Source organism: Pongo abelii, chromosome 9, assembly GCF_028885655.2.
Source record: "Pongo abelii isolate AG06213 chromosome 9, NHGRI_mPonAbe1-v2.0_pri, whole genome shotgun sequence".
NCBI lineage: Eukaryota > Metazoa > Chordata > Mammalia > Primates > Hominidae > Pongo > Pongo abelii.
This window is the reverse complement of record NC_071994.2, coordinates 8,300,126-8,328,113: the sequence shown is the minus strand read 5'-3', so window position 1 is coordinate 8,328,113 and position 27,988 is coordinate 8,300,126. Positions and strand designations below refer to the sequence as shown.

The following is a 27,988-nucleotide window of genomic DNA, read 5'->3' as shown; positions in this document are numbered from 1 at the left end:
GCGGCGGAACCCTTAAGGACTTGCTGTATGACATCCTGGGAGTCACTTTCTTGACCCTCAGTGGGCCCAACAAGCCATGCCAAGTAAAGCTTTTGTGAGGGCCAAGAGTTTAGTGCAGAGAGCATGGTTTCTGAGCCCCCTCTCCACTCTAGAAGCTTATCTGCCAGCTGGTGGATCTCCCCAGAGATGCTGGAGGGCCTGGGAGGACTCCAAATCTTGGGGAGAGACTGTAACTTGGGTACTTTCTCCCCAGGGCCTGATTTCCACGGGAATAACCTCCCTGAACTGGGCGTCAGCAGGTGGGAGCCCTGTCTGGCAGAGAGCGGACTCCGGGAGAGAGTTAGCAGCCCAGCTCTCTCCCTCCCTTTCTGCCATGAGCTCTGCCTGTAGCAAAATCACCCATTTTGATCACTGGGACACTTCTGGGAGCCGAGCAGGGCAGCAATAGTGTCCCCACTTTACAGATGAGAGTACTGAGGCTTGCAGGTGCAGGTCCTTCTGGTGTCCAGGACAGGGGTGGGCCCCGAGCCTTTGCTGCTGTTCCGTGGCCTCTCTAAATCCTCCTGACAACTAAGAGCCATTGGAACCTTTTAGGGTCTGGAAGTCCCAGCCTGGTGGGGGATACTTGGGTGGAGCCCTGCCTTAGCCATGCCCATGAGGGGAAGGGTAAAAGGAGCTGAGACTATCGCCCTCCCCGCGTCAGAGGTTGGGCATCCGTTGGATTCGCCCCCACTTGGCACACTCCCCATTGCAGGCTGGCTCACCCTCAGCTGGGGAAGAAGAACAAGAGGAAAGGGGCCTTGGGCACACAGTCTGGGGGTCCCCCAAGCCCCCTCATCTTTATTCCAGTTCCTCAGATGTGGCAGTTCCCCCAGCTTCCCTGGAGACAAGTATCAGACAAAGGTGGTGGCAGACACAGGACAGGGCCCTGGGTGGGGCTGCTGGCGCTAAAAGGATTTATCAGCAGGCTCAGGGTCTCCCGCCCCGAATGACCCTTCTGGCCACTTCAAGCTACTCCTCTGCTACCCGGCTTCCCTCTGCCTCTGGTTCCCCTGGCTGAGCAGGGCCTTCCCGGGCTTGACCCTGGCCCCCTTCAGCAGTTGTCTCAGACTGTTCCCGAATGTCCCTGGGGCTGGCTTTGACCCCAGCGTCCCCATCTCCCTGGCACCCTTGCTCCTCCCCTCTGCTTCTTGCCTCTGACTGCCCACTGCTCTCCTCCTCTGTCGCAGTCCCCTGGATCTCAGGCCACTCTGCTCGGCGGTAGACAAGGTAGCCAGTGGTGGGCAGCCTGTGGGCCAGGGCCCCAGGGGGCAGGCGGTGGTAGCCCTGCTCCTTGTACAGGAAGAGGCCAAAAGTGTTGGGCTGGGTCACTCGGAACTTGGTGGCACAGAGCTGGTTCAGGGTGGCGATTGAGGCCTCTGGGGGCACGGCCAGGGTCTTGGAGGTGCAGCCACTGCTGGGATCCTGATAGGCTACTCGGAGGAGGTGCTATGCAGGAGGAGAAGCAAAAACAAGTACTCAGCCCTGGCTGGCATGCATCTGGCTCCAAAGCTGAGCCATCAGCTTTCTGGGCTGTGCAGGGACAGGGTGGGGAGGTGGAAATCCAGTGGGAGAACCAAGCAGCAAAAGCTCTGTGAGCTCCAGGGGTCAGCTTGTGGGCCACAGCCGCAGGTGCAAGGACAGCCCAGTGGGGAGCTCACAAGCCTGAGATGAAGCTTTGATAATGAGTACTTTGTGCCCCAAGCACTCTCCTGCATTAACTCATTTAATCTTCACCTCAACCCCAGGAGGCAGGTCCTATTACCCCATTTTACTGATGAGAAAACTGAGGTACAAAGTAGTCAAGTAACTTGCCCAAGTCACCATAACCCAGTGGCAGAGCCAGGATTAGAACCCAGGATCTGGCTACAGAGTCTGGACTCTTCACCAGGGACAGGAAGGTGAAAGGCGGGGATGGTGTCTGGCTCTGAGGACACGGTGGAGGGCCTATTACCTGAAAGCACTGGGTGGCAGGCAGGCGGCGCTGCTCCCAGAGGCTGAGGGAGCGCCGTAGCTCCTGCGCAGGGCTCAGTGGGAGTGTGTGGGCCTGACCCAGGCCACTCAGCAGGGCCAGGCTGGCAGAGAGGCTGGTCAGGTAGTAGCCACCTGGGACACAGGGTGGAAGAACATGGCTCAGGCTGGGTGTGGGGCACCCCATCCCCTCTCCCCTGCTTATTCAGGGCCCACCCAGACAGGGAAGTGGGTTGGGGGTCCCTCACCCTCTCCGGTGAGCAGGCTGGGCTCCAGCAGCTCCGACATGTACTCGGCCTCCAGCAGCAGCTCAGGAAGGTCACAGTGGGCCAAGACGAGGCTCAGCAGAGGCAGGAACTCGTCGGCACCCGCGCCCTCCCCTGTGCGGACATGGTGAGAGGAAGAAGCTTCAGGTGCAGTCCTTGCTTTAGGCAGTGACCCCTCCCCACGCCCTAGGGGCTTCGGAGAGGATGCGCTCCTCTCTAGGCCTCAGTTTCGCCATCTGCAAGAGGGGAGGGTGGGCTCATTCTCTCCTGCAGGGCTGTTCCAGGGTCCTGGGGACCTGCCACTGGGGGCCCGCCTCTGACTCAAAGGGGCGGCGCAGGGTGAGGTGGTGGCAGGGACATACCTTCCTGGGTCCTCAGGGCCATGTAGAGCAGCTTGCAGGCCTGCAGGAGCCGCTTGACCTGGGCGCTGGGTGAGTAGGTGCGGAGCAGCTGCAGCAGCTTCTGGCGCACCTGCTCCATTTCTACTGGGGAGGGCAGGCTCAGGTGGGACCCGAAGGCTCCAGGGCCCTGGGCCCGGGCCAGGCGGAAGCCCTCAGCTAGGCGGCCCAGGGAGCCGTCTGCTGCAAGCCGGCGCCGCAGGCGGGCTGCCAGGATGGGTCGGAGAGGCTTGAGCACAGAGCGATGCAATGACTTCTCCAGGACATGTTCTGCCAGAGGAGCGACACGGAGGGGTCAGGGGAAGACTGGGGGTATGGAGGGCAGAGGCCAGGGGAGAAGGGAAAAGGGGCAGAATCAGGGAGGAGAGGCAAGGAAAGCAGGAGGAGGTAGCCTGGGTGAGACGGAAGAGTTGGGGGAGAGAGGGGATGGAACTCTCTCGAACAGTGGTAAGACAAGGTGGATGTGTAAAGCAGCAGAACAGAATCAGACAGACTGGTGCTGTGGAGGGGAGCAGAGGGTCGGATGGGGCAGTGCTGGAGCTATGGAGAGACGGAGCCTCACCCAGCCTCTTAGGCGACAGCAGCTTCTCAGGGCCCAGCTCCGCGCTCAGCATGGCCCGGGCCCGGCTCAGCGCCTGACGGATGCCCTGCAGCTCCTGGGGCTCGGGCCTGGCCCGCACCTGGGTCAGTAGGTCCTGCACCAGCTGGCCCGCGGCTGTGTGTCGGTCCTGCATCAGTGCTGCTGCGGCCCGGCCCACCTGCCGCTCCGGCGCCAGTAGGGAGCAGAAGGCGGCGCTCATGGACCGAAGCAGAGGCCGTCGGCGGCCCAGGTGGGGTGAGGTCGCTGGGCTCCCCTGGGACCCTGGCACCCCCTCTTCCTCGGAGCTGCTGGGGGAGCCACAGTCCACCTCCTGGAGGGAGGGCATAGGCGGAAGGCTAGGGCCACCGCCTGCTGGCACGCGGTACCCCACTGAGCTCTCTCTCCGTAGCAGCTGGCAAGGGGGCAGCCGCTCTGTCTGGCTGGGGACTGTCCCTGGCAGCACGGGGACGGGGGGAGGCGGCACGGCAGGTGGAGACAGGGGGCTGGAGGTCTCTGTGGACACGCGCACTTTGAAGCTTCTCTTGAATTTCTCCCGCTTGGTGGGCCCTAGGTCCCCCGGGAACAGGGGGTTGAAGAAGCACAAGGCGGCTCCGGTGCCCTGGTCCAGCTCTTGAGGGGACCGGGCCTTCAGCTGGGGCAACACTGGGCCTCCAGCCGGGCCCCGCTGAGCCTTGATGTTGAGGGAGGAGCTCCAGAACTCTAGGGAACAAGAAACTGACTGGGGCCTCCAGGATTGGTTAGGGGAAGTCTCCCAACCAAGGCAAGGCATGGGCTTCGGGAGGTGTGCGCGAGCCTTCCCTTGCCCTCAGCCTCAGCTTGTTCATCTGTGCAATGGGTGGCAGGGAGCCCTTACCAATGCCCAGATGGGAGATGGCCTCCAGCTCTTTGTGGGTGGCTGCGCGGTGGATGGCTCTGGGGAGCTGCAGCGGGAGGAGAAGGATGTCCCTGAGGCCAGAGAGGGGAGCAGAAGGGAGTGAGGGCCAAAGGGGATGGGGAGGATGGGCTGTCCCAAGGAGCAGGGCCCGTGGACACCAGGCACCCTGTGGGCAGACTCACCGGCTGTGGCAGTAGGCACAGATGAGCTGGACTAGGTCCGGGAACACGAGCTCCGAGCCCTCCAAGAAGACGCCTGAGAGAGGAGGGAAGTGAGGTGCTTCTCTGGGGAACCTCCCTGCTTCCAGCCCCTTCCCGCCAGGCCAGCCCCTCACCGCCAGGGCTCTCCAGGATGTAGTGGCTGGAGACGAAGGAGGGGCCGCTGGCTTCAGGCAAACGCAAGCACAGCGCCTGGCACTGGCGGGTGCTAGATTTCCGCACGAGGAACGTCTGCAAGTCGATAGGGCTCAGGCAGCTCAGGACCTTGGCGTCCCACCCCTCTCTCTCCCACCCCTGGCTGGCCAGTCCCTGGAGTTTGGGGCAAGACTCACCCCCGGGGGCTCGGTCCTCAGCATGTGCAGTGCGGCTGCTGCGTTGGCTTGCAGCTGCAGCCACACGGGCCGGGTGAGCAGCAGGCGCTCCCGCAGGCTCACAACACGCCCCGGCCGCTGCGGCCCGCCTGCCTGCCCGCCGCTGGCGTTGGGCACGTCATACAGTGGGTCCTGGGCTGGCCTGGGGGCGGGCACCCAGATCTGAGCAGGGAGCCAGGGGCTGGGACCCTTGCTCTCCTCTTCCCCGCTCCCGGGTTTCCCACCTTCTCTATCCCCGGGTAGGCCCTCCTCTCACAGCCCCTCCCTGCCCCACCTGGCTGCCCTGCCAACTTCACTAACTTTTCTCTCGCCAGGTGCCCAGTAGTGAAGCTGGATGGGCTGGGGGCTCCAGGAGAGCCCGCGCCTGACTCTCCAGGGCTTTCCATGGCTGGGAGCTCCTTCGCTTCAGGAAGAGAATCCAGTCCCAAGGCAAGGCACGCACATCCCCAGTGAGTAACACTTCCTGAGGGCGGTCCGCCTGTCACACCCGCCAGTTAACTCTTGTGTGTCCACCCTGCCTGGCCAGTGCCCGCCTCCTCTGTTCTGGACCCTGCTTTGGGGGTCAGGGGTCCCCTCCATGCTAGCCCTGCTCTGAGGGCCCCAGCTGGGGGAATGCCACCTCCACACACGGCCTCCTGCAGCCTCACCAGCTCCTCATATTGCAAAGGCGGGCAGGAAGTGGTTAAGCGGCCTCAGTCCCCACAGGCCCCAGCCATGCTCTGGGGGCACCTCTGGGTCTGTGGTCAGTCGCTCATCTGCCCCTGGCCTCAGGTCAGCCTTGTGGGAGAGCACCCTCTACTTTCCATAGATGACTCATTCCTGAACCTGGGTTTTAGGATTTTAGGTTGCCATGGAGAAAATATGCCATGTCTCCATGGAAACCAACCTATTTGCTTAACTGAGGTTCTGGGGGTGGTTCTGACACTCAGCGCTAACCAGGGGGAGTCTGGCTGTGAGGTCGTCAGCACATGGCGGTGCTGCCGGCTGCCTCCCACGCACGCAGGCTCTGCCAGCCTGCCTTGCCAATCTGCCAGGCAACTGGGACAGGTGCAGACATGACCCAGGCTTCAAGCACACGAACCCACCCTCCCTACCGAGGCACTCTCCCGCTGCCATATGTTGACTCTGCCCAGAGCCAGGCAGCCCAGTGCCCACCTCCCCCTCCCCAGCCTGGCCCCACGCACAGTGCTCCAGCCTCTGCTGGGTAGTGCGAGTCGGCCTGGTTCAGGTGCTCCCCACGGAAGCCCTGATTCTCTTGCAAGGTAAATCACACACACACAGGGCACGCCAGAGTCCCAGGAAAGGTTTTAATTCCAGTCCTTGGAATCTGAGAGGCAGACACCAAGAACTGCCCTGAGAAAACCTGGGGGGCCTGGCATTTTGCCTCCAGCTCCAGCCAGGGTGGACAGACCCCCAGATAATCACGTCTGACTCAGAGTTCCCGCACAGTGGAAACTGGCTCCCTGGCCCTGAGGCCGGAGAGCCTGCATCCAAGGTCAGCAAGAGGATGTGGCTTCGACTTCGGCTGTCTTCTCTGTCAGGGGAGCCCCAAGAGGTGGATCTTCAGGAGTGGGAGGTGGCAGGCGGCTCAGGGATGGAGACAGCAGCCTTGCCTGGCCAGGTCAGCTCCACGGCCACAGCTGTGCAGGCCTCGAGGAGGGCAGAGGAGTCCAGGCCAGTGCCAGCTGGAGTGAGAGGGCCCAGCAGCACCACAGGAGCCTGGCTGGACAGACCCTGAGGGGCCTGTGGGTCCGCCTGTCTGCAGGAGGAAGACGAGAATCCTGGGTGCGGTGCCAGCTGCTCTGAGGGTCCCCCTGGCTGCGAACAGCAGGGTCAAGGTCCTGTGCGTATGTGGGAAGGAGAAAACTGTCACCAGTGAGGAAGCTGAAAGGAGGGAGGCAGCCACTTACTGAGTGGCTTTGGGCTGGCCCAGGACAGGCCTCCTGGGCAGCTCCACAGCCCTCCCTGACCCCTCCTGAGTGGGAGCTCCATCAACCCAGAGCTTCCCCAGCCCCATCCTGGTTCCTGCTCCTCAAACGCCCACAAGCCCCTCAAATCTAGACCATCCTAACTTTCTTGGGCCACTGATTCTGACGCAGTCATAGCCTCTCTGGGCTCCTTCCTGGAGGCTGAGCTGAGCAAAGGTGATGGCAAGGGAGCAGGGGAGGCCGTGCAACAGCCATGGTTCTTACCATCTGATTTTCTCTTCTGAGGGGACACAGCTGCCCTAGCCTGGGTGGGTGAGAAGAAAAGCTCCCCTGAGAGCCCACCTCCAGCTTGGCAATCCCTGCCCCACCCCCCACCTCCGTGGCCTGTGGGCTGCTGCCTCAGGCCCCACCCAGGCAGAGCTCCCATGCTCCTGACCGCTGGCCAGCTCAGCGGCTCTCCCGCCTCCCCGCCACCTTCCCACCCCATCAAAACCTGTCCTGGAACAGGAAGGGGCTGACACAGACTAGAAATCCCTTTTCCCAGGGCCGCCTTGAGCAAGAGGACTTGTGAGCCAACTGCGATCCAGGGACCCTGGGCTGAAGATGGGGGAGCCTTGGTGAGCAGAGAACTCCCAGGCCTGCAGATGGCAGAGCTGCTGCCAGGGTGGGGGGCCCTGAGGTGGGGCAGGTCACGTGGGCAGCAGCGGCCCCCACCTTTTTGATGGCCGTCCAGTCCTCCAGGATGTCGATCTCTTGAAGCATGTACACGATGTATGGGCCTGTGGTGGGGGTCAAGGAAGCCCAGTGGAGGTGGCAGGTGATGAGGGCAGGGCCACCCACCTGACATTCAGGAGTGGGGGTACAGCGGACAGCATGGAGTGGGAGCTGAGGACCTGGGTCCGAGCTCAGGTTCCACCTCCTACCTCTTAGTCCCCTGGTTCCGGGGGTCCTCCTGGAACCAAGTCTATAGAGGACACCAAGTGTTGTTCCCCATCCCTTGCTCACCCTCACCTCGTCTTAGGTCAGCTGGCTGAGGCCCATCCCATCTCACTCTGCAGCACTGGCCCTGACCTGGCCCCTTCCCTGATCCAAAGACAGATGCAGGGCTTATCCCTTCAGAGACAACTCCCCCTCCCCCAGTGCTCCCTACCTGATGTCTCCATGCCTTCACCTTCCATTTGCTCAAGTCATGGCCTTCCAGATTCCTCCCTCCCTGCCTGGGCCTGCTCTCCAGCACCAGGTAGCCATAATGACTAAGACTGGCTGCTGCAGGAATGCCCTCAGGGGTGTAGGAGGACTCAGCTCTGCCAGGACAGATGAAAGCACAGCAGGCTCTGGACTAAGCTTAAGCTAGCCCTGCCTAGGGAGGGGCGGAGGCAGCCGGTGCCCTCTGGGATGTGGGTACCCCATGGCAGGGCACAAAAGCGCACAGGAGAGTGAAGCCATAGGCACTAGGGCAAGACCAGAAGAGGCCTCACAGAGGAGGTAACGTTTGAGATAAGCCCTGGACAGTCGGGACAGGCAGGACTTCCAAGAGGAGGGTGGGATGTGAGCAAAGCCTCCCCAGGGAAAGCTGGGGACCCGCTCGGACAATCCCGGGCGATGGAAAGGTCTCAAAGGCCAAACCTCACTCAGGCTCAAGTGCAGTGGCACCATCTCGGCTCACTGCAGCCTTGATCTCTCAGGCTCAAGCAATCCTCTTGCCTCAGCCTTCAGAGTAGCTGGGACTATAGGTGCACACCACCACGCCTGGCTAATTTTTGTTATTTTTTCTAGAGATGGGTTTCACCATGTTGCCCAAGCTGGTCTCGAAATGAATTCCTGGGCCCAAGCAATCTGCCTGCCTTGGCCTCCCAAAGTGCTGGGACTATAGATGTGAGCCACGGAGCCCAGCCTGTTTCTGTTTTCCTAGGGTCCACATAGCCCAGAGAGACCCAGGACCCCGTAAGAAAGTGCTGACAGCTGGATTTGCCTGGACACGTTCACATGACACCAAGCAACCACGAGTGCATCTAGTGTAACTGTCCTCCATGTCCCCTCCAACCCCCTCCCCCAGGTCTGGAGGTGACCCTAACATCCTGCCCACTTTTAGGCCACCTTGGGTGAAAGGATACCAGAAACCAGAGGTGCCTTCTTCCTCTTGCTGGGCGGCAGGGAGTCCCAAGACCTGGAGCTGCCTCTGGCGTGCAGTTTGTCGTCCCACCATTCTGCCCCCAGACCCAGAGTTAGAATTGGGGTGCTGGCCCACAGGATACTCCCTTTTCTGTAGCCTCTGCCCCCACAATGGGCCAGCCTGGCCTCATTTCCCCTGCGCCATCACCACCCTGGGCTTGGGGTAGAAGCCCCTTAGGGCTGTTCAGGTCCTGCACAGCTGCACAACCCTGCAAGAGGCCGCTGCACTTCTGTGAGCCTCATCTGTTTAGTGGACAGTGGGATGACGACAATCCCTGCCACCCCAGGACTCCACATGAACACAGGTACTAGGAACATGGAGCGGACTACAGCTATTGCATGGGACTGCATGTCACACTGATACCTGTTTTGGAAAGAGCAGGGGCAGAAGAGGGCAGGGAGAGCCACTCTTCCTGAGCCCCCATTGTGTGCCAGGCCCTTTCCAGGCCTGGTCTCCTTCAGCCCTCACACTGACCCCAAGAGGCAGGTCCTCTGACTGTCCCCTTGACTTCAGGACATCTGAAGTCCAAAGAGGGGTGGGCATGGACAGAGCCGGGCCCAGTTCTGGGGTGTCCAGGCTCTCGCGCTCACCAGAGCTGAGGTCCAGGCTCTGGCGGTCCTCCTCCAGCCTCTGGATCCGCTCCTGCAGCTCCCCCTGCAGCGTGTCATAGAGCAGCAGCTTCTCACTCTGGAAGAGGGGGCAACAGCTCAGCAGGACGGATGGGGTGAGGCCACTTCAGGCCTTGAGCCCCGCCTTGCCCCCAGTGTGCCCAATCAGGCTCACCTCCAGGTGCTGTTTGGCTCCCTGTAGCTCACATTCGTACTTATTCCTGATCACATCCAGACAGAAGCCCTTGTAGATCCCTGCAGAGAAAGGGAGGAGGGTCCCTGCTTGGCTGGGGAGCCCGGTGCCCACATAGGAGGGCTGAGAGCAAAGGGCAAGGCCGGGCAGGAACGAGAGAGGAAGGGGACAGGGTGCCATGGGTTCTGGGAGGCGAAGAGGGTGCAGAACCACCCACAGACCTGCCACCTGAATGCGAATCTTGAGGCTCCGCTGCAGCCCCCCAAGGGGCTCCGTGTATTCAGGGGCTCTCTCAGCCCCCACTTCCTCCAGCCGCAACCGCAGCTGACTCAGTCGTTCCCTGAACAACCTGGGTGGTAAAGAGGCAGCTGTGCACCCATTTGTTCACCCATCGCTCTTGGGCAAACACGTACTCAGCACCCATTCCACAGCAAGCCCAGTGTTAGGCGTGCACTTCCTGGGCACCAACCACGCCTGCCCAGTACCAGGCCCGCCACCTCCTCATCCCAGATCTTCGCAGACCCAGCCCAAGGTGTCCCCATGCTCACTTCTCCTTTAGCTCTGAGAACTGCTTCTCTAGGTCCAGCATCTCACTGACACACTCGCTGCGGCGTCGCTCATAGTCCTCATCATCCATCTCTGGGACAAGAGGCCAGTAAGGGCTAGCTCTGGGGAGGAGTGGTGGGTACCTGCATGTGTGTGTGTGCATGCATGCCTGTGTGTAGGGCCTGTGTGTGTGTGTGCGTGCATGCATGCTTGTGTGAAGGGGCTGTGTGTGTGCGTGCTTGTGTGAAGGGGCTATGTGTGTGCTTGTGTGCTTGTGTGTAGGGGCTGTGTGTGCATGTGCATGCATGCTTGTGTGAAGGGGCTGTGTGCACGTGTACTTCTGTGAAGGGGCTGTGTGTCTGTGCATGCATGCTTGTGTGTAGGGGCTGTGTGTGCATGTGCGTGCGTGCTTGTGTGTAGGGGCTGTGTGTGCGTGCTTGTGTGCAGGGGCTGTGTGTGTGCGCGTGCGTACTTGTGTATAGGGGCTGTGTGTGTGTGCTTGTGTGAAGGGGCTGTGTGTGCATGTGTGCGCTTGTGTGCAGGGGCTGTGTGTGCGTGTGCTTGTGTGTAGGCGCTGTATGTGCATGCGTGTGTGTAGGCGCTGTGTGTGTGTGTGCATGTGTGTGTAGGGTGTGTGTGTGTGTGTGTGTGTGTGTGTGTGTGTGTGTGTGTGTGTGTGTGTGTGTGTGTGTGTGTGTGTAGGGGCTCACCAGAGCTCTCCTCTTCTGACTCTGTCTGGCTGCCGCTCCGCTCCTCCTCACTCTCTTCCTCCTCCCCATTCATCTCAGCGGCAGAATCACCCTCTGCTTCCATCTCTTCTGTGTCTTTGCTTGGAGGCTGGACAGGCATCTGGACTCTGGGAGAAGGAATGGAGCTATCACTTATGGCTGCCCACAGCTCAGAGGGGGAAAGAGGCAGCAGGGAGATGAACCCAACCTGATCCCAGATGGGGAAAGCCAGGGAAGTGACTGGCCTGGCCACACGTTGAGCACAAACTGGGTGACAAGGGTGCAAATGGCCATCTGCACCTCTCACAGAAGCCTGGGAGCTGTGGAACTGCTCCTGCTCTTGGATGTCACTGGTGATCCTAATCCTAGGAATACTGGCCAAGGCTGTGATCCACAGAGAGGAAAGGCCCAGGGGGCACTCTCCACTGCCTTTGCAACTGGACCTAAATTTCTTTTCTTCTTCTTCTTATTTTCTGAGACAGAGTCTCGCTCTGTTGCCAGGCTGGAGTGCAGTGGCACAATCTCAGCTCACTGCAACCTCCTCCCGGGTTCAAGCGATTCTCCTGCCCCAGCCTCCCAAGTAGTGAGATTACAGGCGCCCGCCACCACACCCGAACTGGACCTAAATTTCTAACTGGGGCTTTCAAGGTCTTTCCCAGACTGGACTTGACCTACCGGTCCAGCTCCTTCCTCCCAGCATGCAATGGCTAGTGCTCGCACTTCCACCATCCGCCCTCTGCCTCAGCTGTTCCTTCTGCCTACAATGCCCTCGGCTTCTCTTCCAGATAACGTTACACTCTCCTTGTCTTTCATTGTGCTCTGGGTCAAATCCCATCTCCTCCTGCTTCCTCTTGGACCGCAGGTCGTCAGTGCTCCCCTCTCTTTTCTGTGTCTTCAGCTTCTAACTCTTAGCAACCTCCTTCCCATGAAACTTTAGATGTGCTTGGGTATTTCCCAGCATTAACAAAACACAGAAACACAAAACCTCACCCATCCCACCTAACTGCTCCGTTTGCCACTTCACAGTTACACTTTTCAAGGTCTCATGAACACTGGCTGTTCCTACTTTCACCTCCCACTTGTTCGATGTCATCAATCTCAGCTGAAACTGATCCCGTAGCATTAACCAATGACTTCCTTGTGGCTAATGCCAATATTTTTCAGTGCTTATTTTAATCGTCTGCTCGGCAACATTGAACACTGGTAAGCATTCCTTCTTCTACTGACTCATCTAACATGTATTGAACATCTAACATATGCTAGGTACCGTCAGACACTGTGGTATGCAGGCGCCCAAGTGGGACTGTCTTTGACCTCACGGAGTTTACAAGTTCCTGGGAGAGAGGGGCAAAGGAGCACACTATAACCATGGCAGGAGGAGAGTTAAGACCAGGGGCATAATGGAGGGGTATATAACCAGGACCTGGAGCCCGATGCAGCAGGGAGGCTTCCAGACAAAGATGGACCAGCTGGGTGAGCTGCACTTATTGAGGGAACATTCCAGGTAGAGTCAGTAGCAAAGACCCAGAAATAAGAGAAGGAAAGCAGCTGGGGGAACATGGGTCTAAGTCTCAGTGAGAAATCTGAGCTGCAGAGACTTGGTCGTCAGCATACAGCAAGTTCTTCATGTCGCAGGAGAAGGTGCGACTAGCAAGGCACAATGTGTGCGATCAGAAGACGCCCAGGGTCACCAAAGGGGCAGATGAGGGGACCCCTACAAAGGAGGAGGCAAAACCCGAAGTCGTGGAGAAAGAGAGTTTTAGAAGAAAGCCAAGTACTGCCAAGTAGTAATTGTACTGATAGTGCCAAGTACTGCCAAGAGATCACCTAAGAAGAAAACAGTCCTCTCAGCAGATAATCTCTCAATCCCCTGCAGGCTTCTATTTTATTGTGTTCTTCCAACTTCTCTGGACACTGCTTTGTAGTCCTTTAGAACAGTACAGACACCACTCCCTCTAGGAAGCTTTGTTTATATCTATTTGCCTGTTCTCATGTCTGTTCCCCCAATCAGTCTGTGAGCCTCACTAGGGCAGGGGCTGCACATGTACCTTATTTACCTAGCACAGTGCTGGTTCACTTGATGACTGGAGGATCTGCAAATACAAATTTAACAAAGAAATTTTTTGTGAGGCAGACATTAGCTTTTACTTTTCGGTAGTCCCAGGTCCCTGTAATGGTAGCAAACTTTCCTTGACACCAATTCAAGTTATGTATAGTAAGCCTGGCCTAGGTGAGCGTTTAGTCATATTCCTCAACAATTTCACTAATGACCTGCACCTGATTGAAAGACTCGGTTCTCTAAACCAGCTTCATCTTTCCCGTTATCAAGCTTCAGTTCCCAACATTTGCAATGCCTCTTCACTGTTAGTATATTCACTTTGTAAGACGCAGCTTAAGTCTATCTCTTCCAGAAGCCTTTCTTTCCTCACCCTGGTTCTGATTTTGAGTGAGTTAAGTCACAACCTTCCCACCTTACCCCGGGTACAAAAAGCGGATAACCATTCCTGCTGAGTGTTGAGGAGCTCGCAGGTGGTAAGGGATGGAAAAGCACACTGTAAAGCGCTGTACACAGGCAATTTATCTTTTCAGAATGGCAGCTCCTCCGGGGCAGGCCCCTAGGGAAGGCAGACCCTCCTCACTCTCGCAGAGGTCAACCTAGGTTCTCCGCAGCGCCCAGGGGGCCTCCCGCTCCCTTCTAGATGCGCCGGAGCGGGCCGGAATATCACTGGCTCGCCCGCAGCCCAGCACGCGTCAGGCCGGTTAAATCTCTGCTTCGGCCTCGGAGGAGGAGATTGTGCCGGCCCTGCTCGACTAACCGGAGAGGCCGAACCAAAAGCCATGCATGACGATACGCACCGCGGGGACTGGGGCCTCTGGCCTGACGACGGAGATTCCCTGAGAGATTCCCGTGGTTTCCGGTACCGGCTGCTGCCGCCGGACTCCCGTAGGCGCTGCGCGGCTCCCTTTTCTCTGGGAGGCAGAGCCTACCGCTGCTTCCGTGTGCGTCATCAGGAGACGACGGTCGGGGGATGCTCACAGTTGGACAGTTTGGTCCCGAGGCATGCTGGGATACCGCGGGCCGGTCTCCATAGTAACTGGCCGACATTCGCGCAGGCCTTCGGCCTGCAGGGAAGGCCCTGATGTTTCAGTGCTTTGCAGACGGTGCCCTTCGTCCGCGGCCGTCTCCCCACGGCGTGCAAGGGGAGAAGCCGGCCCCGATCCCCCCACCCCCAGCTCAGGAGAGTAACGGAGCCAGCTGTGGGTGTGAACACGCATTTATTTACACATTGTCATCGGTAGGCACATACCCAGCCCAGCCTGTTGAAGGGACAGATCTCAGGCTGTCACCCATGGAGCCTGCAGACCCTTCCCTCCTCCAGAACCCTTGAGGGCGAAGGCCTGAGAGAACCAGGAATTTTAGGCTTCTGTTCAAGAGCTAAGAACTAAATTTTATGCCTTCATCTGATTACTTTACAAAAAGTCCATTTCATTAAGTATTCAGACTTCTTAGCTCCATCCCATTCATACTCTTTGCTCTCCTACTACCCACCCAAGATTGTTAATAATAACAATAATAATACTGCGATAATATTAATACTTCACATTTGTACGAAGCTTACAGAATGTTTTCACATATAGCATCTCATCTGAGCCTCCCAACAATTCCGTGAGGTAGGTATTCTCACCTCCCTTTTTACGTACAGGGTAACCGAGGCTCAGAGAGGTAACGGGATTTACTCAAGGCCACACAGCTAGTTAGTGGTAAAGCTAGGACTCGATCCCAGCACCCCATATTCAAGTCCAGTGTTTCAACACCACAGCTACCGCTGTAAAGTGGAGCGACATTTCTTACCCCAGTCAGGCCTAAATGGTGGCCTGAGGAGCCAAGAGGCTGACTTCTCAGATTAGGGGAGGGAAGGGCTCAGCAGCGTCGGGGAGAGTTGGGGTACTTGGCCTTCAACTCCTGTTTGAACTGGCGATAAAGGATCTTATTGTGCTGATTTTCAGCCTCCTTTTGGGGATGGAACTTCAACGCTTCTTTGAAGCCCTTATGAACCAAGAAACCTTCGTTCAGGACCTCAAAATCAAACCCCGCCACATGCAGCTCGCAGGCCTGTAGGAGGAAAGACAGGTTAGCAAAGTTTGATGACATTGACAGGGCTGAGACTGATTCCCCTGAAGCCACAGTCCGGCGTCCTCACCCCTCTGGAAGTATCCTGGATCTTCCACACCATCCACCCACCTCCTGAACTATGATCCTTCCTGCTTCATTGCCTCCTTTCCATCCAGGGCCACTCCTCATAACTCCCTGATCCCACCACCCCTCCTGCCCCATTACCCCTGCCCTCTCCCTTATGAGCACCTGGCTGATTCGGTTGAAGCCGTACTGCCGAAAACGCTCGTCGAAGGTGGGCACCTTGCCTCCTGCCACGTAGAATGGCTCCCAGGGGTCCTGCCAAGGTACCACGTAGGCGGGCCGCAGCAAGCTCTCTTCCGGCAGGTTGACCCAGCGGGAATAGTTGGTGGGTGCCTGGCAGGGGGTGCACAACCCATAATAGAAGGGCCGCACCTCGCCAACCTGGTAGAGCTGCACCAGCTCGTTTTTGTTCATGGGCATGCGGCGGGCTCGTCGGATCTCGAAGGCAGGCACCACCAGCGCGGTGCCTCCCCACTGGTTGCTCTGATCCAGCATTTCCCGCAGGCCTCTCCACAGCCCCTCGCTGGGCACCATGTCCACATCGATCACCAGGGCATAGTTGGCCCCCTCACGAGCCAGATTCCTCAGCAGGTTATTGGGGTAGGAGACGTTGGTGCCCAGCGCATAATTAATCCCGGGCTGGGCCACCCTGGCTAGCTTGTCAAAGACCTCCTGGCAGGACCGCAGCAGGGCAAACTCCCCCGGCTCCCGGGGGTCGGGCACGGCTGCCTCGTAACGCGAGGGGCACACGAGGTGCATGGCGACCCTGGCGCGCATGTCGGGGCAGTGGCTGCTCAGCGCGTAGGCCAGCACCGTGGCCAGCTGCGCCTCCTCCTTGGTGGCCGCGAACACCGACACGGACAGCGGGCCCTCCCAGCGCTCCAGCAGACCCGACAGGTGCAGCAGGTTGTCCACGCTGGCGTGCGTGGCCAGGATCACATCGTTGGGGTCCATGGTGGTCTTCAGCAGGCCCCTGTAGACGCGGTAATCGCCGCTAGCGTCCAGTACGCCTCCAGAGGCCAGCGCGGTGCGGAGCTGCGTCTTGACCTGGTCCACGGACCGTGGGGACGGGGGAAAGAACTCAAAATATTGGTCTTGCTCCTCCTGCCCGTGCAGTCCGGACAGCAGCGACAGGTAGAGCAGCTGCAGCATCGCCACCAGCATGAGTGCGGCCAGCAGCAGCTGGTAGAAAGCGCACCGGATGGCGTAGGACATCTGCATGGCTCTCCGGGCTCGGGGCGCGCAGCAACGACCACCCGGCCACAGACTACGCCAGCGGCCGCAAGCCCGGATTTACCGCAGCCTGCCGAGCGCAGCCGAGGCGAGCCGAGGCCAGCCGAGCCCCGCGCGCCGCCCCGCCCCGCCCGCCGCCCGCCGCCCGCCGCCCGCCGCCCGCCGCCGCCCCCAGCCCCCAGCGCGCCGGCTCGCCCCCTGCGAGAGAGGAGGAGCCACGGCCCCGCCGCTCGGCCGCGCGCCGTGCAGGCGCCGTGCAGACGCCCCGCCCGCCCGGGCCCCGCCGGCTTCCCGGGACGCACTCTCCTCCCTCCCCGCCGGCGCGCGCACCCTGGACCGAGCGCGCCCTGAATGCGCGGCGCGCTCGGTCGGACTCGGAGGGAAACCGCGGCAGAGCTCGGCTGCAGCGTGGTAAAGGATGGCGCGGGCTCAGCAGAAAGGAAATCAAAACGCTCCCTTCCTTCCGCGGCTTCTCCTTTCACTGTGTCGGAAGAGGTCTGCGTTGCGAGGTAGGTGGTAGTGCTTGGAAGGTGCGGAGTAGATGAGAGATAAGTGAATGTGGACAGACTTCTTTTACGTAGGACGAGGTGGCCGAGTGGTTAAGGCGATGGACTGCTAATCCATTGTGCTTTGCACGCGTGGGTTCGAATCCCATCCTCGTCGGCCCTATTTTATAGGGGTTGGGGGGGCAAGCATCTAATTTTCACATCCTGCCTGTTTAGAGCAGCAAGCTGGAGAAAACTCAGCTGGAGGTGGGAGGGGTGAGGTATCTTAATTTTCACATCCTGCCTGTTTGGAGCAGCAAGCTGAAGAAAACTGAACTGGGGGTGAGAGTGGAATTCGATCCCAAGTCTCTCTGGTCTTTATCCACCACGCATCTCCTTGCCTGCTCCTACTTCAGGTGTCTGTAGCTCTGGGCAGAGGCCAAAGGTGTTTTCTTTCCTTCTAGAAAGAGGGCCCAGGGGTTGGTGGCACGGAAAAGACTAGAACCGGGATTCTGGCCAGTGTGAAGTTGGGGGCCAGTGTATGATCTGCAGGAATCAGGGAAGCCCCCATTGGAGGCATCGCCCTCCCCGTCCGGAGTAGTGGTACTTGTCCTACTCTCCACTACTCTCCAGCACTTCTCCCAGGGCGGAGACCTTGTGTCCACACGCCGTGCTCCCCACCACACACAATCTCTTTTTTTTTTTTTTGAGGCGGATTCTCGCTCTGTCGCCCAGGCTGGAGCGCAGTGGCGCGATCTCGGCTCACTGCAACCTCTGCCTTCCAGGTTCAAGTGATTCTCCTGCCTCAGCCCCCTGAGTAGCTGGGACTACTAGCGCGTGCAGCACGCCCGGCTAATTTTTTATATTTTTAGCAGAGACGGAGTTTCACCGTGTTAGCCAGGATGGTCTCAGATCTCCTGACCTCCTAATCCGCCCACCTCGGCCTCCCAAAGTGCTGGGATTACAGGTGTGAGCCACCGCGCCCGGCCACACACAAACTCTTAAGCAGAAAGCTTTGAACATTCCAATATCAGGCCACTATACTCTTAATAAGTATTTGTAGATTAATTCATCTGTGGACTCTTTAGAACAGGAGAGGCCGTGGGAAGGGCAGACACTGCCACTGCTAAATCAATTACCGTACATTACTCAACTTCTTAGGCTGAGCCAGGGAGGCCCCTATAGGGCAGAGTGCTCTGAATCTTGGGATGTCAGGACAGACTGGGCAGGGCTTCAGATAAGGATAAAGTGTTTGTCCCGCTATTCCACAGGCAGTAGGGTGCCAAGGTTGTTGAGTTGAAGAGTGATCAGAAAACCTTTATTTTGCAGCCCAGTGCAAAAACACACACTGTGTACCTGCTCTCTGCCAGGAACTGTGTTAGGCACGAGGGATGGGCCTTGGAGGAGACACAGGTATTGTCCTTGGGGGTTTCCACTGGTGACCTTGGCTGTAAAGAGGAGAAAAGCAAGTGCAGATCCTTTCAGCACAGGCCTTGCAGACTGGAGGCTCAGAAGCCAGACATGCTGCCATGTGGATTTTCTTTGACCTCCTCAGTGTTTTATTTTTTATTTATTATTATTATTATTTGAGACAGAATTTTGTTCTTCTTGCTCAGGCTGGAGTGCAATGAAGCGATCTTGGCTCACTGCAACCTCCGCCTCCTAGGTTCAAGTGATTCTGCTGCCTCAGCCTCCTGAGTAGCTGGGATTACAGGAGTGCACCACCATGCCTGGCTAATTTTTTGTATTATTTTTTAGTAGAGATGGGGTTTCATCATGTTTGCCAGGCTGGTCTCAAACTCCTAACTTCAGGTGATCCACTCACCTTGGCCTCCCAAAGTGGTGGGATTACAGGTGTGAGCCACTGCGCCCAGCCCTATTATTATTATTATTTTGAGACAGAGTTTTGCTCTTGTTGCCCAGGCTGGAGTGCACTGGCTCGATCTCGGCTCACTGCAACCTCTGCCTCCTGGGTTCAAGCGATTCTCCTGCCTCAGCCTCCGGAGTAGCTGGGATCACAGGCATGTACCACCATGCCCAGCTAATTTTGTATTTTTAGTAGACTAGGGTTTCTCTATGTTGGTCAGGCTGGTCTCGAACTCCTGACCTCAGGTGATCTGCCCACCTCGGCCTCCCAAAGTGCTGGGATTACAGGAGTGAGCTACCAAGCCCAGCCAGTGTTTTGTATTTTCAGTGGACAAGTTTTTTACTTCCTGGGTTAATTTTTTCCTAGGTATTTTATTCTTTTGTATCCTATTGTAAATGGAGTTGTTTTCTTAATTTCCTTTTGACGTTGTTCATTGTTAGTGTATAGAAATACAACTGAATTTTTGTTGTTGTTGTTGTTGTTGTTTTTCTGAGATGGAGTTTTGCCCTTTCACCCAGGCTGGAGTGAAGTGGCGCGATCTCAGCTCACTGCAATGTCTGCCCCTCGGGTTCAAGCAATTCTGCAGCTTCAGCCTCCCGAGTAGGCGGGACTACAGGCGCATGCCACTATACCCGGCTAACTTTTGTATTTTTAGTAGAGACGGGGTTTTGCCATGTTGGCTAGGCTGGTTTCAAACTCCTGACCTCAGGTGATCCACCTGCCTCAGTGTCACAAAGTGCTAGGATTACAGGCATGAGCCACTGTGCCCAACCTGAATTTTGTGTGTTAATTTTTTTTTTTTTTTTTTTTTGAGGCAAAGTCTTACTCTGTCACCCAGGCTGGAGTGCAGTGGCGTGATCTCACCTCATTGCAACCTTCTCCTCTTAGGTTCAAGTGATTCTCCTGCCTCAGCCTCTCGAGTAGCTGGGACCACAGGCATGTGCCACCACACCCAGTTAATTTTTATATTTTTAGTAGAGACAGGGTTTCACCATGTTGGCCAAGCTGGTCTTGAACTCTTGACCTCAAGTGATCCACCCACCTCAGCCTCCCAAAGTGCTTGGATTACAGGCACGTGCCACTGAGCCAGGCTATTGTGTGTTAATCTTGAATTCTGCAACTTTGCTGACTTTATTAGCTCTAAAAGTTTGTGTATGTGTGTACGTGTCTGTGTGTGTGTATGTGTCTGTGTGTATGCATATATTCCTTAGGATTTTCTATATATGTATATATTATGTCATCTGTGACTATGAATAGTTTTACCTGTTTTTCAATTTGGTTAACTTTTGTTTCTTTTTCTTGCCATTTTTTTCCCACCCCAATGTGGAAGCTCATTTCTTGCCAAATTGCTCTAGCTAGAACTTCTAATACAATGTTGAGTAGATGAAACGGTGAAACCACGTATCCTTCTCTTGTTCCTGATCTTCGGGAGAAGGCTTTAGGTCTTTCGCCATTAAGTATGATGTTATTTGTGGATTTTTCATAAATGCCCTTTATCAGGTGAAGGAAGTTTCCACCTATTCCCTGTTTATTCAGCATTTTTATCTTGAATGAGTGTTGGACTTTGTCACATGCTTTTTATCTTGAAAGCATGTTGGATTTTGTCACTTGCTTTTTGTTCATAAATTGAGGTGATCACTTGGTGTTTCCTCTTCATTCTATTAATGTGGTGTATTACATTGATTGATTTTCTTTTTCTTTTTTTGCGACGTTCTTGCTCTGTTTCCCAGGCTGGAGTGCAGTGGAGCGATCTTGGCTCACGGCAACCTCTGAGTCCTGGGTTCAAGTAATTCTCGTGCCTCAGCCTCCAGAGTAGCTGGGATTACAGGCATGTGCCATCATGCCTGGCTAATTTTTGTATTTTTAGTAGAGATGCCGTTTCACCGTGTTCGCCAGACTGGTCTTGAAATCCTGACCTCAAGTGATCTGCCCGCCTCGGTCTCCCAAAGTGCTGGTATTACAGGCATAAGCCACCACACCCAGCCTTTTTTTTTTTTTTTTTTGAGATGGAGTCTCGCTCTGTCACCCAGGTTGGAGTGAGTGGCGCGATCTTGGCTTACGGCAACCTCTGCCTCCCAGGTTCAAGTGATTCTCCTGCCTCAGCTTCCTGACTAGCTGGGATTACAGGTGTGCACCACCACAACCAGTTAATATTTTTTGTATTTTTAGTAGAGAAGGATTTCACCATGTTGTCTAGGCTGGTCTCAAACTCCTGACCTCAAGTGATCCACCTGCTTCAGCCTCCCAAAGTGCTGGGATTACAGGGTGAGCCACCGTGCCCGGCCACACTGATTGATTTTCGTATGTTAAACAATCTTGCATTTCTGGAATAATTCCTACTTGGTGATGGTGTATAATTCTGTTAATATGTTGCTGGGTTAGGTTTGCTAGTATTTTGTGGAGGATTTTTGCATCTATGTTCATATGAGACATGGTCTGTAGTTTTCTTGGGATGGTCTGTATATTACTTTGGCCTCAGGTCACATAGAATGAGTTGTAAAGTGTTTTCTATTTTTTGGAAGAGTTTGAGAAGGATTGTTGTAAATTTCTTTTTACTTTGCACACTACACTGTTGTAGGATTGTTGTTCATTCTTTTTGTTTTGTTTTGTTTGTGACAGAGTCTCGCTCTGTCACCCAGGCTGGAGTGCAGTGGCATGATCTCGGCTTACTGCAACCTCTGCCTCCTGGGTTCCAGCGATTCTCCTGTCTCAGCCTCCAGAGTAGCTGGGATTACAGGTGTGCACCACCATGCCCGGCTAATTTTTGTATTTTTACAAGAGACGAGGTTTCACCATGTTGGCCAGGCTGGTCTCAAACTCCTGACCTCGGGTGATCTGCCCTCGTCGGCCTCCCAAAGTGCTGGGATTACGGACATGAGCCACCGCGCCCGGCCGGATTGATGTTAATTCTTTAAGTGATTGGTAGAATTCACTTGTGAAGCCATCTGGTCCTGGGATTTTCTTTGTTGGGAGGTTTTTGATTGCAGATTAAATCTGGTTACTTGTTATAGGTCTGTTCATATTTCCTGTTTCTTCTTGCATCAGTTTTGGTAGTGTGTGTGTTTTCAGGAATTTGTCCATTTCATCTGATCTGTTAGCATACAGTTATTCATAGTATTCTCTTATAGACCTTTTTACTTCTGGGTAAAGGCATACCTCACTTTTTTTTTTTTTTTTTTTTAAGACGGAGTCTCGCTCTGTTGCCCAGGCTGTAGTGCAGTGGCGCGATCTCCGCTCACTGCAAGCTCCACCTCCCAGGTTCACGCCATTCTCTTGCCTCAGCCTCCCATGTAGCTGGGACTACAGGCGCCCGCCACCGCGCCCGGCTAATTTTTTTGTATTTTTAGTAGAAATGGGGTTTCACCATGTTAGCCAGGATGGTTGCAATCTCCTAACCTTGTGATCCGCCCCCTCCGCCTCCCAAAGTGCTGGGATTACAGGCGTGAGCCACCGTGCCTGGCCAGGCATACCTCACTCTATTGCACTTTGGTTTATTGCACGTCACAGATAATTGCATTTTTTTTTTTTTTTTTTTTATAGATTGAAGGTGGCGGGTGCCTGTAGTCCCAGCTACTTAGGAGGCTGAGGCAGGAGAATGGCATGAACCCAGGAGGCGGAGCTTGCAGTGAGCCGAAATCGCGCCACTGCACTCCAGCCTGGGTGACAGAGCGAGACTCCGTCTCAAAAAAAAAAAAAAAAATCAAAAAATCAGTAAGTGTTGTGTGTGTGCTGACTGCTGCACTGACTGACTGTTCTCCCCTTCCTCATACCTCCCTATTTCCTGAAACACAACAATATTGAAATTAGGCTAACTGATAACTCTTATGTTGGCCTCTAAGTGTTCAAGTGAAAGGAAGAGTTGCACTTCTCTCACTTTAAATCAAAACTAGAAATGATTACACATAGTGAGGAAGGCATGGTGAACACTGTGGATAGGCTGAAAGCTAGGCCTCTTGTGCCAAATGGTCAGCCAAGTTGTGAATGCAAAGGAAAAGTTCTTGAAGGAATTAAAAGTGCTACCCCAGTAAACACACAAAAGATAAAAAAGTGAGGCCGAGCGTCGTGACTCACGCTTGTAATCCCAGCACTTCAAGCGGCCAAGGCAGGCAGATCCCCTTGAGCCCAGGAGTTTGAGAACAGCCTGAGCAACATGGCGAAACCCCGTCTCTACTAAAAATACAAAAAAATCGCCAGCCATGGTGGCGCATACCTGTAGTCCCAGCTACTCAGGAGGCTGAGGTGGGAGAATCACCTGAACCCAGAGGTCTAGGCTGCAGTGAGCCATGATTGTGCCACTGCATTGGAGACCTTGGAATACGTTGATGACTTTGAAGGGTTCGAGACTTCAGTGGAGGAAGTAACTGCAAATATGATGGAAATAGCAAGAGAACTAGAATTAGAAGTTGAGTCTGAAGATGTAACTGAATTGCTGCAATATCATGAGAAAACTTGAATGGATGAGGAGTTGCTTCTTATGGATGATCAAAGTGGTTTCTTCAGATAGAATCTACTCCTGGCAAGGATGCAGTGAACATTGATAAATGACAACAAGGATTTAGAATATTACGTAAACTTAATTGATAAAGCAGCTGTAGGATTTGAGAGGATTGACTTCAATTTTGAAAGAACTTCTACTGTGGGTAAAATGTTATCAAACAGCATTGCATGTTAGAGAGAAATCTTGTGGGAAAGGATCAATCAGTGCAGCAAATTTCATCGTTGCCTTATTTTAAGAAATTGGCACAGCCACCCCCATCTTCAGCAACTACCATCCTGATCAGTCAGCAGCTATCAACATCGAGGCAAGACCCTCCACCAGCAAAAGGAGATTAAAACTTGCTAAAGGTTTCAGGATTATGACTTACTGAAGGTTCCGGTGATCACTAGCATTTTTAAGCAATAAGGTATTTTTTTTTCTTTTTTCTTTTGAGATGGAGTCTTGCTCTGTTGCCCAGGCTGGAGTGCAGTGGCAAGATCTCAGCTCACTGCAACCTCCACCTCCCAGGTTCAAGTGATTCTCCTGCCTCAGCCTCCCGAGTAGCTGAGATTACAGGCATGCTTCACCATGCCCAGCTAATTTTTGTATTTTTAGTAGAGACGGGGTTTCTCCATGTTGGCCAGGCTGGTCTCAAACTCCTGACCTCAAGTGATCTGCCCTAGCCCACCGTGGCCTCCCAAAGTGCTGAGATTACAGGTGTGAGACACCGCACCCAGCCACAATAAATATTTTTAATTAAGGTATATACATTGTTTTTTAGACACAATGCTATTACATACTTAATAGACTACAATGTAGCATAAGCATAACTTTTTTTTTTTTTTTTGAGACAGAGTCTTGCTGGAGTGCAATCATGCGATCTCAGCTCACTGCAACCTCCGCCTCCCTGATTCAAGCGATTCTCCTGCCTCAGCCTCCCGAGTAGCTGAGATTACAGGCATGCTTCACCATGCCCAGCTAATTTTTGTATTTTTAGTAGAGACGGGGTTTCTCCATGTTGGCCAGGCTGGTCTCAAACTCCTGACCTCAAGTGATCTGCCCTAGCCCACCGTGGCCTCCCAAAGTGCTGAGATTACAGGTGTGAGACACCGCACCCAGCCACAATAAATATTTTTAATTAAGGTATATACATTGTTTTTTAGACACAATGCTATTACATACTTAATAGACTACAATGTAGCATAAGCATAACTTTTTTTTTTTTTTTGAGACAGAGTCTTGCTGGAGTGCAATCATGCGATCTCAGCTCACTGCAACCTCCGCCTCCCTGATTCAAGCGATTCTCCTGCCTCAGCCTCCCGAGTAGCTGGGATTACAGGCACCTGCCACCACGCCCATCTAATTTTTGTATTTTTAGAAGAGACAGGGTTTCGCCATGTTGGTCAGGCTGGTATCAAACTCCTGACCTCAGGTGATCTACCCACCTCGGCCTCCCAAAGTGCTGGGATTACAGGCATGAGCCACTGCGCCTGGCCAAGCATAACTTTTATATGCACCGGGAAACCCCAAATTATTGCAATATTTGCTCTATTGCAGTGGTCTGAAACCAAACCTGCAATATGTCTTAGGTATGCCTGTTGGTACTAATGTTACCACTTGCATTTCTTAGTATTAGATTTTAGTACCTTAAAGGCTTCTCTCTATTTTTCTTAGTCAATCTAGTTAAAGGTGTGTCAGTTTTGTTGATCCTTTCAAATAACCAACTTTTGGTTTCATTAATTTTCTCTATTGCTTTGCTCCCTCCATTTTGTTTGTCTCTAATCTTTATTCTTTCCTTCTGCTACCTTTGAGCGTAGTTTGCTCTTCTTTTACTAGTTCCTTAAGTTATTTATTTATTTATTTATTTATTTATTTATTTTTGGACGGAGTCTTGCTGTGTTTCCAGGCTGGAGTGCAGTGGTGCGATCTCGGCTCACTGCACTGCCACCTCCGCCTCCCACGTTCAAGTGATTCTCTTGCCTCAGCCTCCCAAGTAGCTGGGACTGCAGGGGTGTGCCACCACGCCCAGCTAATTTTTGTATTTTTAGAAGAGACAGGATTTCACCATGTTGGCCAGAATGGTCTCAATCTCTTGACCTCGTGATCTGTCCACCTCGGCCTCCCAAAGTGCTGGGATTACAGGCATGAGCCACTGCGCCTGGCCCCTAGTTCCTTAAGTTCTAAAGTCAGGTTATTGTTCTGAGATCTTCTTTTTTAACGTAGGCATTTACAGCTATCAATTTCCCTCTAAGCACTGCTCTTACTGCATCCTGCAAGTTTTGCTATGTTGTATTTTCATTTGTATTTATCTCAAAGTATTTCCTAATTTCCCTTTTGATGTCTTTGACTCATTAATTTTTAAGAATACGTTGTTTAACTTTTACATATCTGTGAATTTTCCAGCTTTTCTTCTGTTGTTGATTTCCAGTTTCATTCCATTGTGATCAGAAAAGACCCTTTATGTGATTTCAGTCTTTTAAAATTTACTGAGACTGTTTCGTGACCTAACATAGGATCTGTCCTGGAGAATGTTTCACAAGCACTTGAGGTTATATATGCTTCTGTTTATAGGTAGAGTATTCTATATATGTCTGTTGTGGTTTTGGATCTAAAGGGAGTCTCTTACAGACAGTTTATAGTTGAATCACTTTTTATTTATTTAATTAATTAATTTTGAGACAGGGTCTTGCTCTGTCACCTAGGCTGGAGTGCAGTGGCACAATCACGGCTCACTGCAGCCTCTACTGCCTGGGCTCAATCAATCTTCCCACTTCAGCCTCCTGGGTAGCTGGGACTACAGGCGCACTCCACCATGTGTGCCTAACTTTTAAATTTTTTGTGTAGACATGAGGTCTCGCCATGTTACCTAGGCTGATCTCAAGCTCCTGGGCTAAAGTAATCTGCCCTCCTTGACCTCACGAAGTGCTTGGATTACAGGTGTGAGCCACTGTAATCCCAGTTGAATAATTTTTTTTTTTTTTTTTTTTGAGACGGAGTTTCACTCTTGTTGCCCAGGCTGGAGTGCAATGGTGCCATCTTGGCTCACTGAAACCTCCACCCACTGGGTTCAAGCGATTCTCTTACCTCAGCCTCCCAAGTAGCTGGGATTACAGGTATGCGCCACCATGCCTGGCTAATTTTGTATTTTTAGTGGAGATGGGGTTTCTCCATGTTGGTTAGGCTGGTCTTGAACTCTCAACCTCAGGTGATCCGCCCGCCTCAGCCTTCTAAAGTGCTGGGATTGGCGGGGCGCAGTGGCTTATGCCTGTAATCCCAGCACTTTGGGAGGCTGAGACGGGTGGATCATGAGGTCGGGAGATCGAGACCATCCTGGCCAACATGGTGAAACCCCATCTCTACTAAAAAAAATACAAAAAATTAGCTGGGTGTGGTAACGGGAGCCTGTAGTCCCAGCTACTCGGGAGGCTGAGGCAGGAGAATGGCGTGAACCCGGGAGGTGGAGCTTGCAGTGAGCCGAGATCGCGCCACTGCACTCCAGCCTGGACAACAGAGCGAGACTCCGTCTCATAAACAAAAAAACAAACAAAAAAATTAAGTGTTGGGATTACAGGCGTGAGCCACTGTGCCCGGCCCCAGTCAAATCATTTTTAAAATCCATTCTTGGGCCAGGCACGGTGGTTTATACCTATAATCCCAGCACTTTGGGAAGCTGAGGCAGGAGGATTGCTTGAGCTCTAGGAGTTTGAGACCAGCCTGGGCAACATAGTGAGATCCTGCCTCTAAAAAAAATTTTTTTTTAATCCATTCTGACAATCTTGCCTTTTAATTGGAGAGTTGAGTCAATTCCATTTCAAGTAATTACTGAGGCTGGGTGCAGTGGCTCACGCCTGTAATCCCAGCACTTTGGACAGATTACTTGAGGTCAGGAGTTCAAGACCAGCCTGACCAACATGGTGAAACCCCATCTCTAATAAAAATACAAAAAGTAGCCGGGTATGGTGGTGCACACTTGTAGTCCCTGCTACTCGGGAAGCTGAGGCAAGGAAATTGCTTGAACCTAGAAAGCGGAGGTTGCAGTGAGCCGAGATCGCACCCCTGTACTCCAGCCTGAGTGACAGAGTGAGACTCTGTTTAAAAAAAAAAAAAAGTAATTACTGATAAGGAAAGACTTACTTGTGCCATTTTGCTATTTGTTTTCTACGTCTTGTATCTTTTCGCTCCTCATTTCCTCCATTAATGCCTTCCTTTTTTAAAAGATAGGGTCTTGTTCTGTTGCCCAGACTGAAGTGCAGCAGTACAGTCACAACTTGCTATAGGCTTGAACTCCTGGCCTCAAATGATTTTCCTGCCTCAGCCTTCCAAGTACCTAAGACTACAGGCATGTACCACCATGTGCCCTGCTATTTTATTTTATTTTTATTTTTGTAGAGACGGAGTCTTGCTATGTTGCCCAGGCTGGTCTCGAACTCCTGGCCTCAAGGGATCCTCCTGCCTTGGCCTCCCAAAGTGCTGGGATTACAGGTGTGAGCCACCACGCCTGGACTTATTGAGTCTTTTCTGAGCATGCATCTTGCCCTGCACGTATATGACTTTCTAAATTCCCTGATATTTGAGGGAGCTTTTCAGTTCCCCAAAGAATCTCTCCCCAGCTTTTCCTTACAACCTTTCAGCTTGTCTGTTGTTCATGTAAACTGTAATCTTTGCTCTGGACAGCAGAGGTTTGTTAATTTGCCTTTCAGTGTTTTAGAGAACTGTCCTCTAAGTAGAAGCTTTTCCATCCTGAGAGATTTCTGAGTTAGGCAAAACAAAAGCGAACGTCTGGCATCAGTTCTTTAGGTAGTCCCCAGACAGGT

At 53.9% G+C, this 27,988-nt stretch overlaps 3 protein-coding genes and 1 non-coding gene across 10 annotated transcripts; 1 reads left to right on the top strand and 3 right to left on the bottom strand.

Annotated features, from left to right (window-relative positions):
* Positions 1–800: 800 nt before the first annotated feature.
* RIN1 (Ras and Rab interactor 1) lies at positions 801–5,849 on the bottom strand. Of its 4 annotated transcripts, XM_002833658.5 has the most exons (10): positions 5,039–5,849; positions 4,700–4,880; positions 4,484–4,598; positions 4,332–4,404; positions 4,129–4,220; positions 3,237–3,974; positions 2,639–2,944; positions 2,259–2,390; positions 1,994–2,145; positions 801–1,488 (listed from the first exon to the last, which is right to left on the bottom strand). In XM_002833658.5, exons 1-10 carry the CDS (start codon positions 5,122–5,124, stop codon positions 1,012–1,014), a joined length of 2,352 nt encoding a protein of 783 aa, XP_002833704.3. In that variant the 5' UTR covers positions 5,125–5,849; the 3' UTR covers positions 801–1,011. The 4 variants fall into 4 exon arrangements, with proteins under 4 accessions (XP_002833704.3, XP_063584142.1, XP_063584141.1 ...); XM_063728072.1 differs by lacking the exon at positions 4,700–4,880 and having other exon boundaries at positions 5,039–5,141; XM_063728071.1 differs by lacking the exons at positions 4,484–4,598; positions 4,700–4,880 and having other exon boundaries at positions 4,129–4,195.
* Positions 5,850–6,031: 182 nt separating this feature from the next.
* Positions 6,032–13,944, bottom strand: BRMS1 (BRMS1 transcriptional repressor and anoikis regulator). 4 transcript variants are annotated; one of them, XM_063728074.1, is made up of 11 exons: positions 13,771–13,929; positions 12,972–13,007; positions 10,897–11,042; positions 10,189–10,279; positions 9,862–9,989; positions 9,623–9,702; positions 9,430–9,526; positions 8,781–8,873; positions 7,381–7,445; positions 6,931–6,970; positions 6,032–6,579 (listed from the first exon to the last, which is right to left on the bottom strand). In XM_063728074.1, exons 3-11 carry the CDS (start codon positions 11,033–11,035, stop codon positions 6,572–6,574), a joined length of 741 nt encoding a protein of 246 aa, XP_063584144.1. In that variant the 5' UTR covers positions 11,036–11,042; positions 12,972–13,007; positions 13,771–13,929; the 3' UTR covers positions 6,032–6,571. The 4 variants fall into 4 exon arrangements, with proteins under 4 accessions (XP_063584144.1, XP_063584143.1, XP_003780038.1 ...); XM_063728073.1 differs by having other exon boundaries at positions 12,963–13,007; positions 13,771–13,921; XM_003779990.4 differs by lacking the exon at positions 12,972–13,007 and having other exon boundaries at positions 13,771–13,944.
* A 229-nt stretch (positions 13,945–14,173) lies between these two features.
* On the bottom strand, positions 14,174–16,375 carry B4GAT1 (beta-1,4-glucuronyltransferase 1). The gene is given in 2 exon segments (NM_001133436.1): positions 14,174–15,028; positions 15,278–16,375. Coding segments are annotated over 2 exon segments (1,248 nt in total). The 5' UTR covers positions 16,334–16,375; the 3' UTR covers positions 14,174–14,836.
* A 551-nt stretch (positions 16,376–16,926) lies between these two features.
* Positions 16,927–17,008, top strand: TRNAS-GCU (transfer RNA serine (anticodon GCU)). Its single transcript has one exon. It is a non-coding gene; the product is annotated as a tRNA-Ser (tRNA).
* Positions 17,009–27,988: the final 10,980 nt, after the last annotated feature.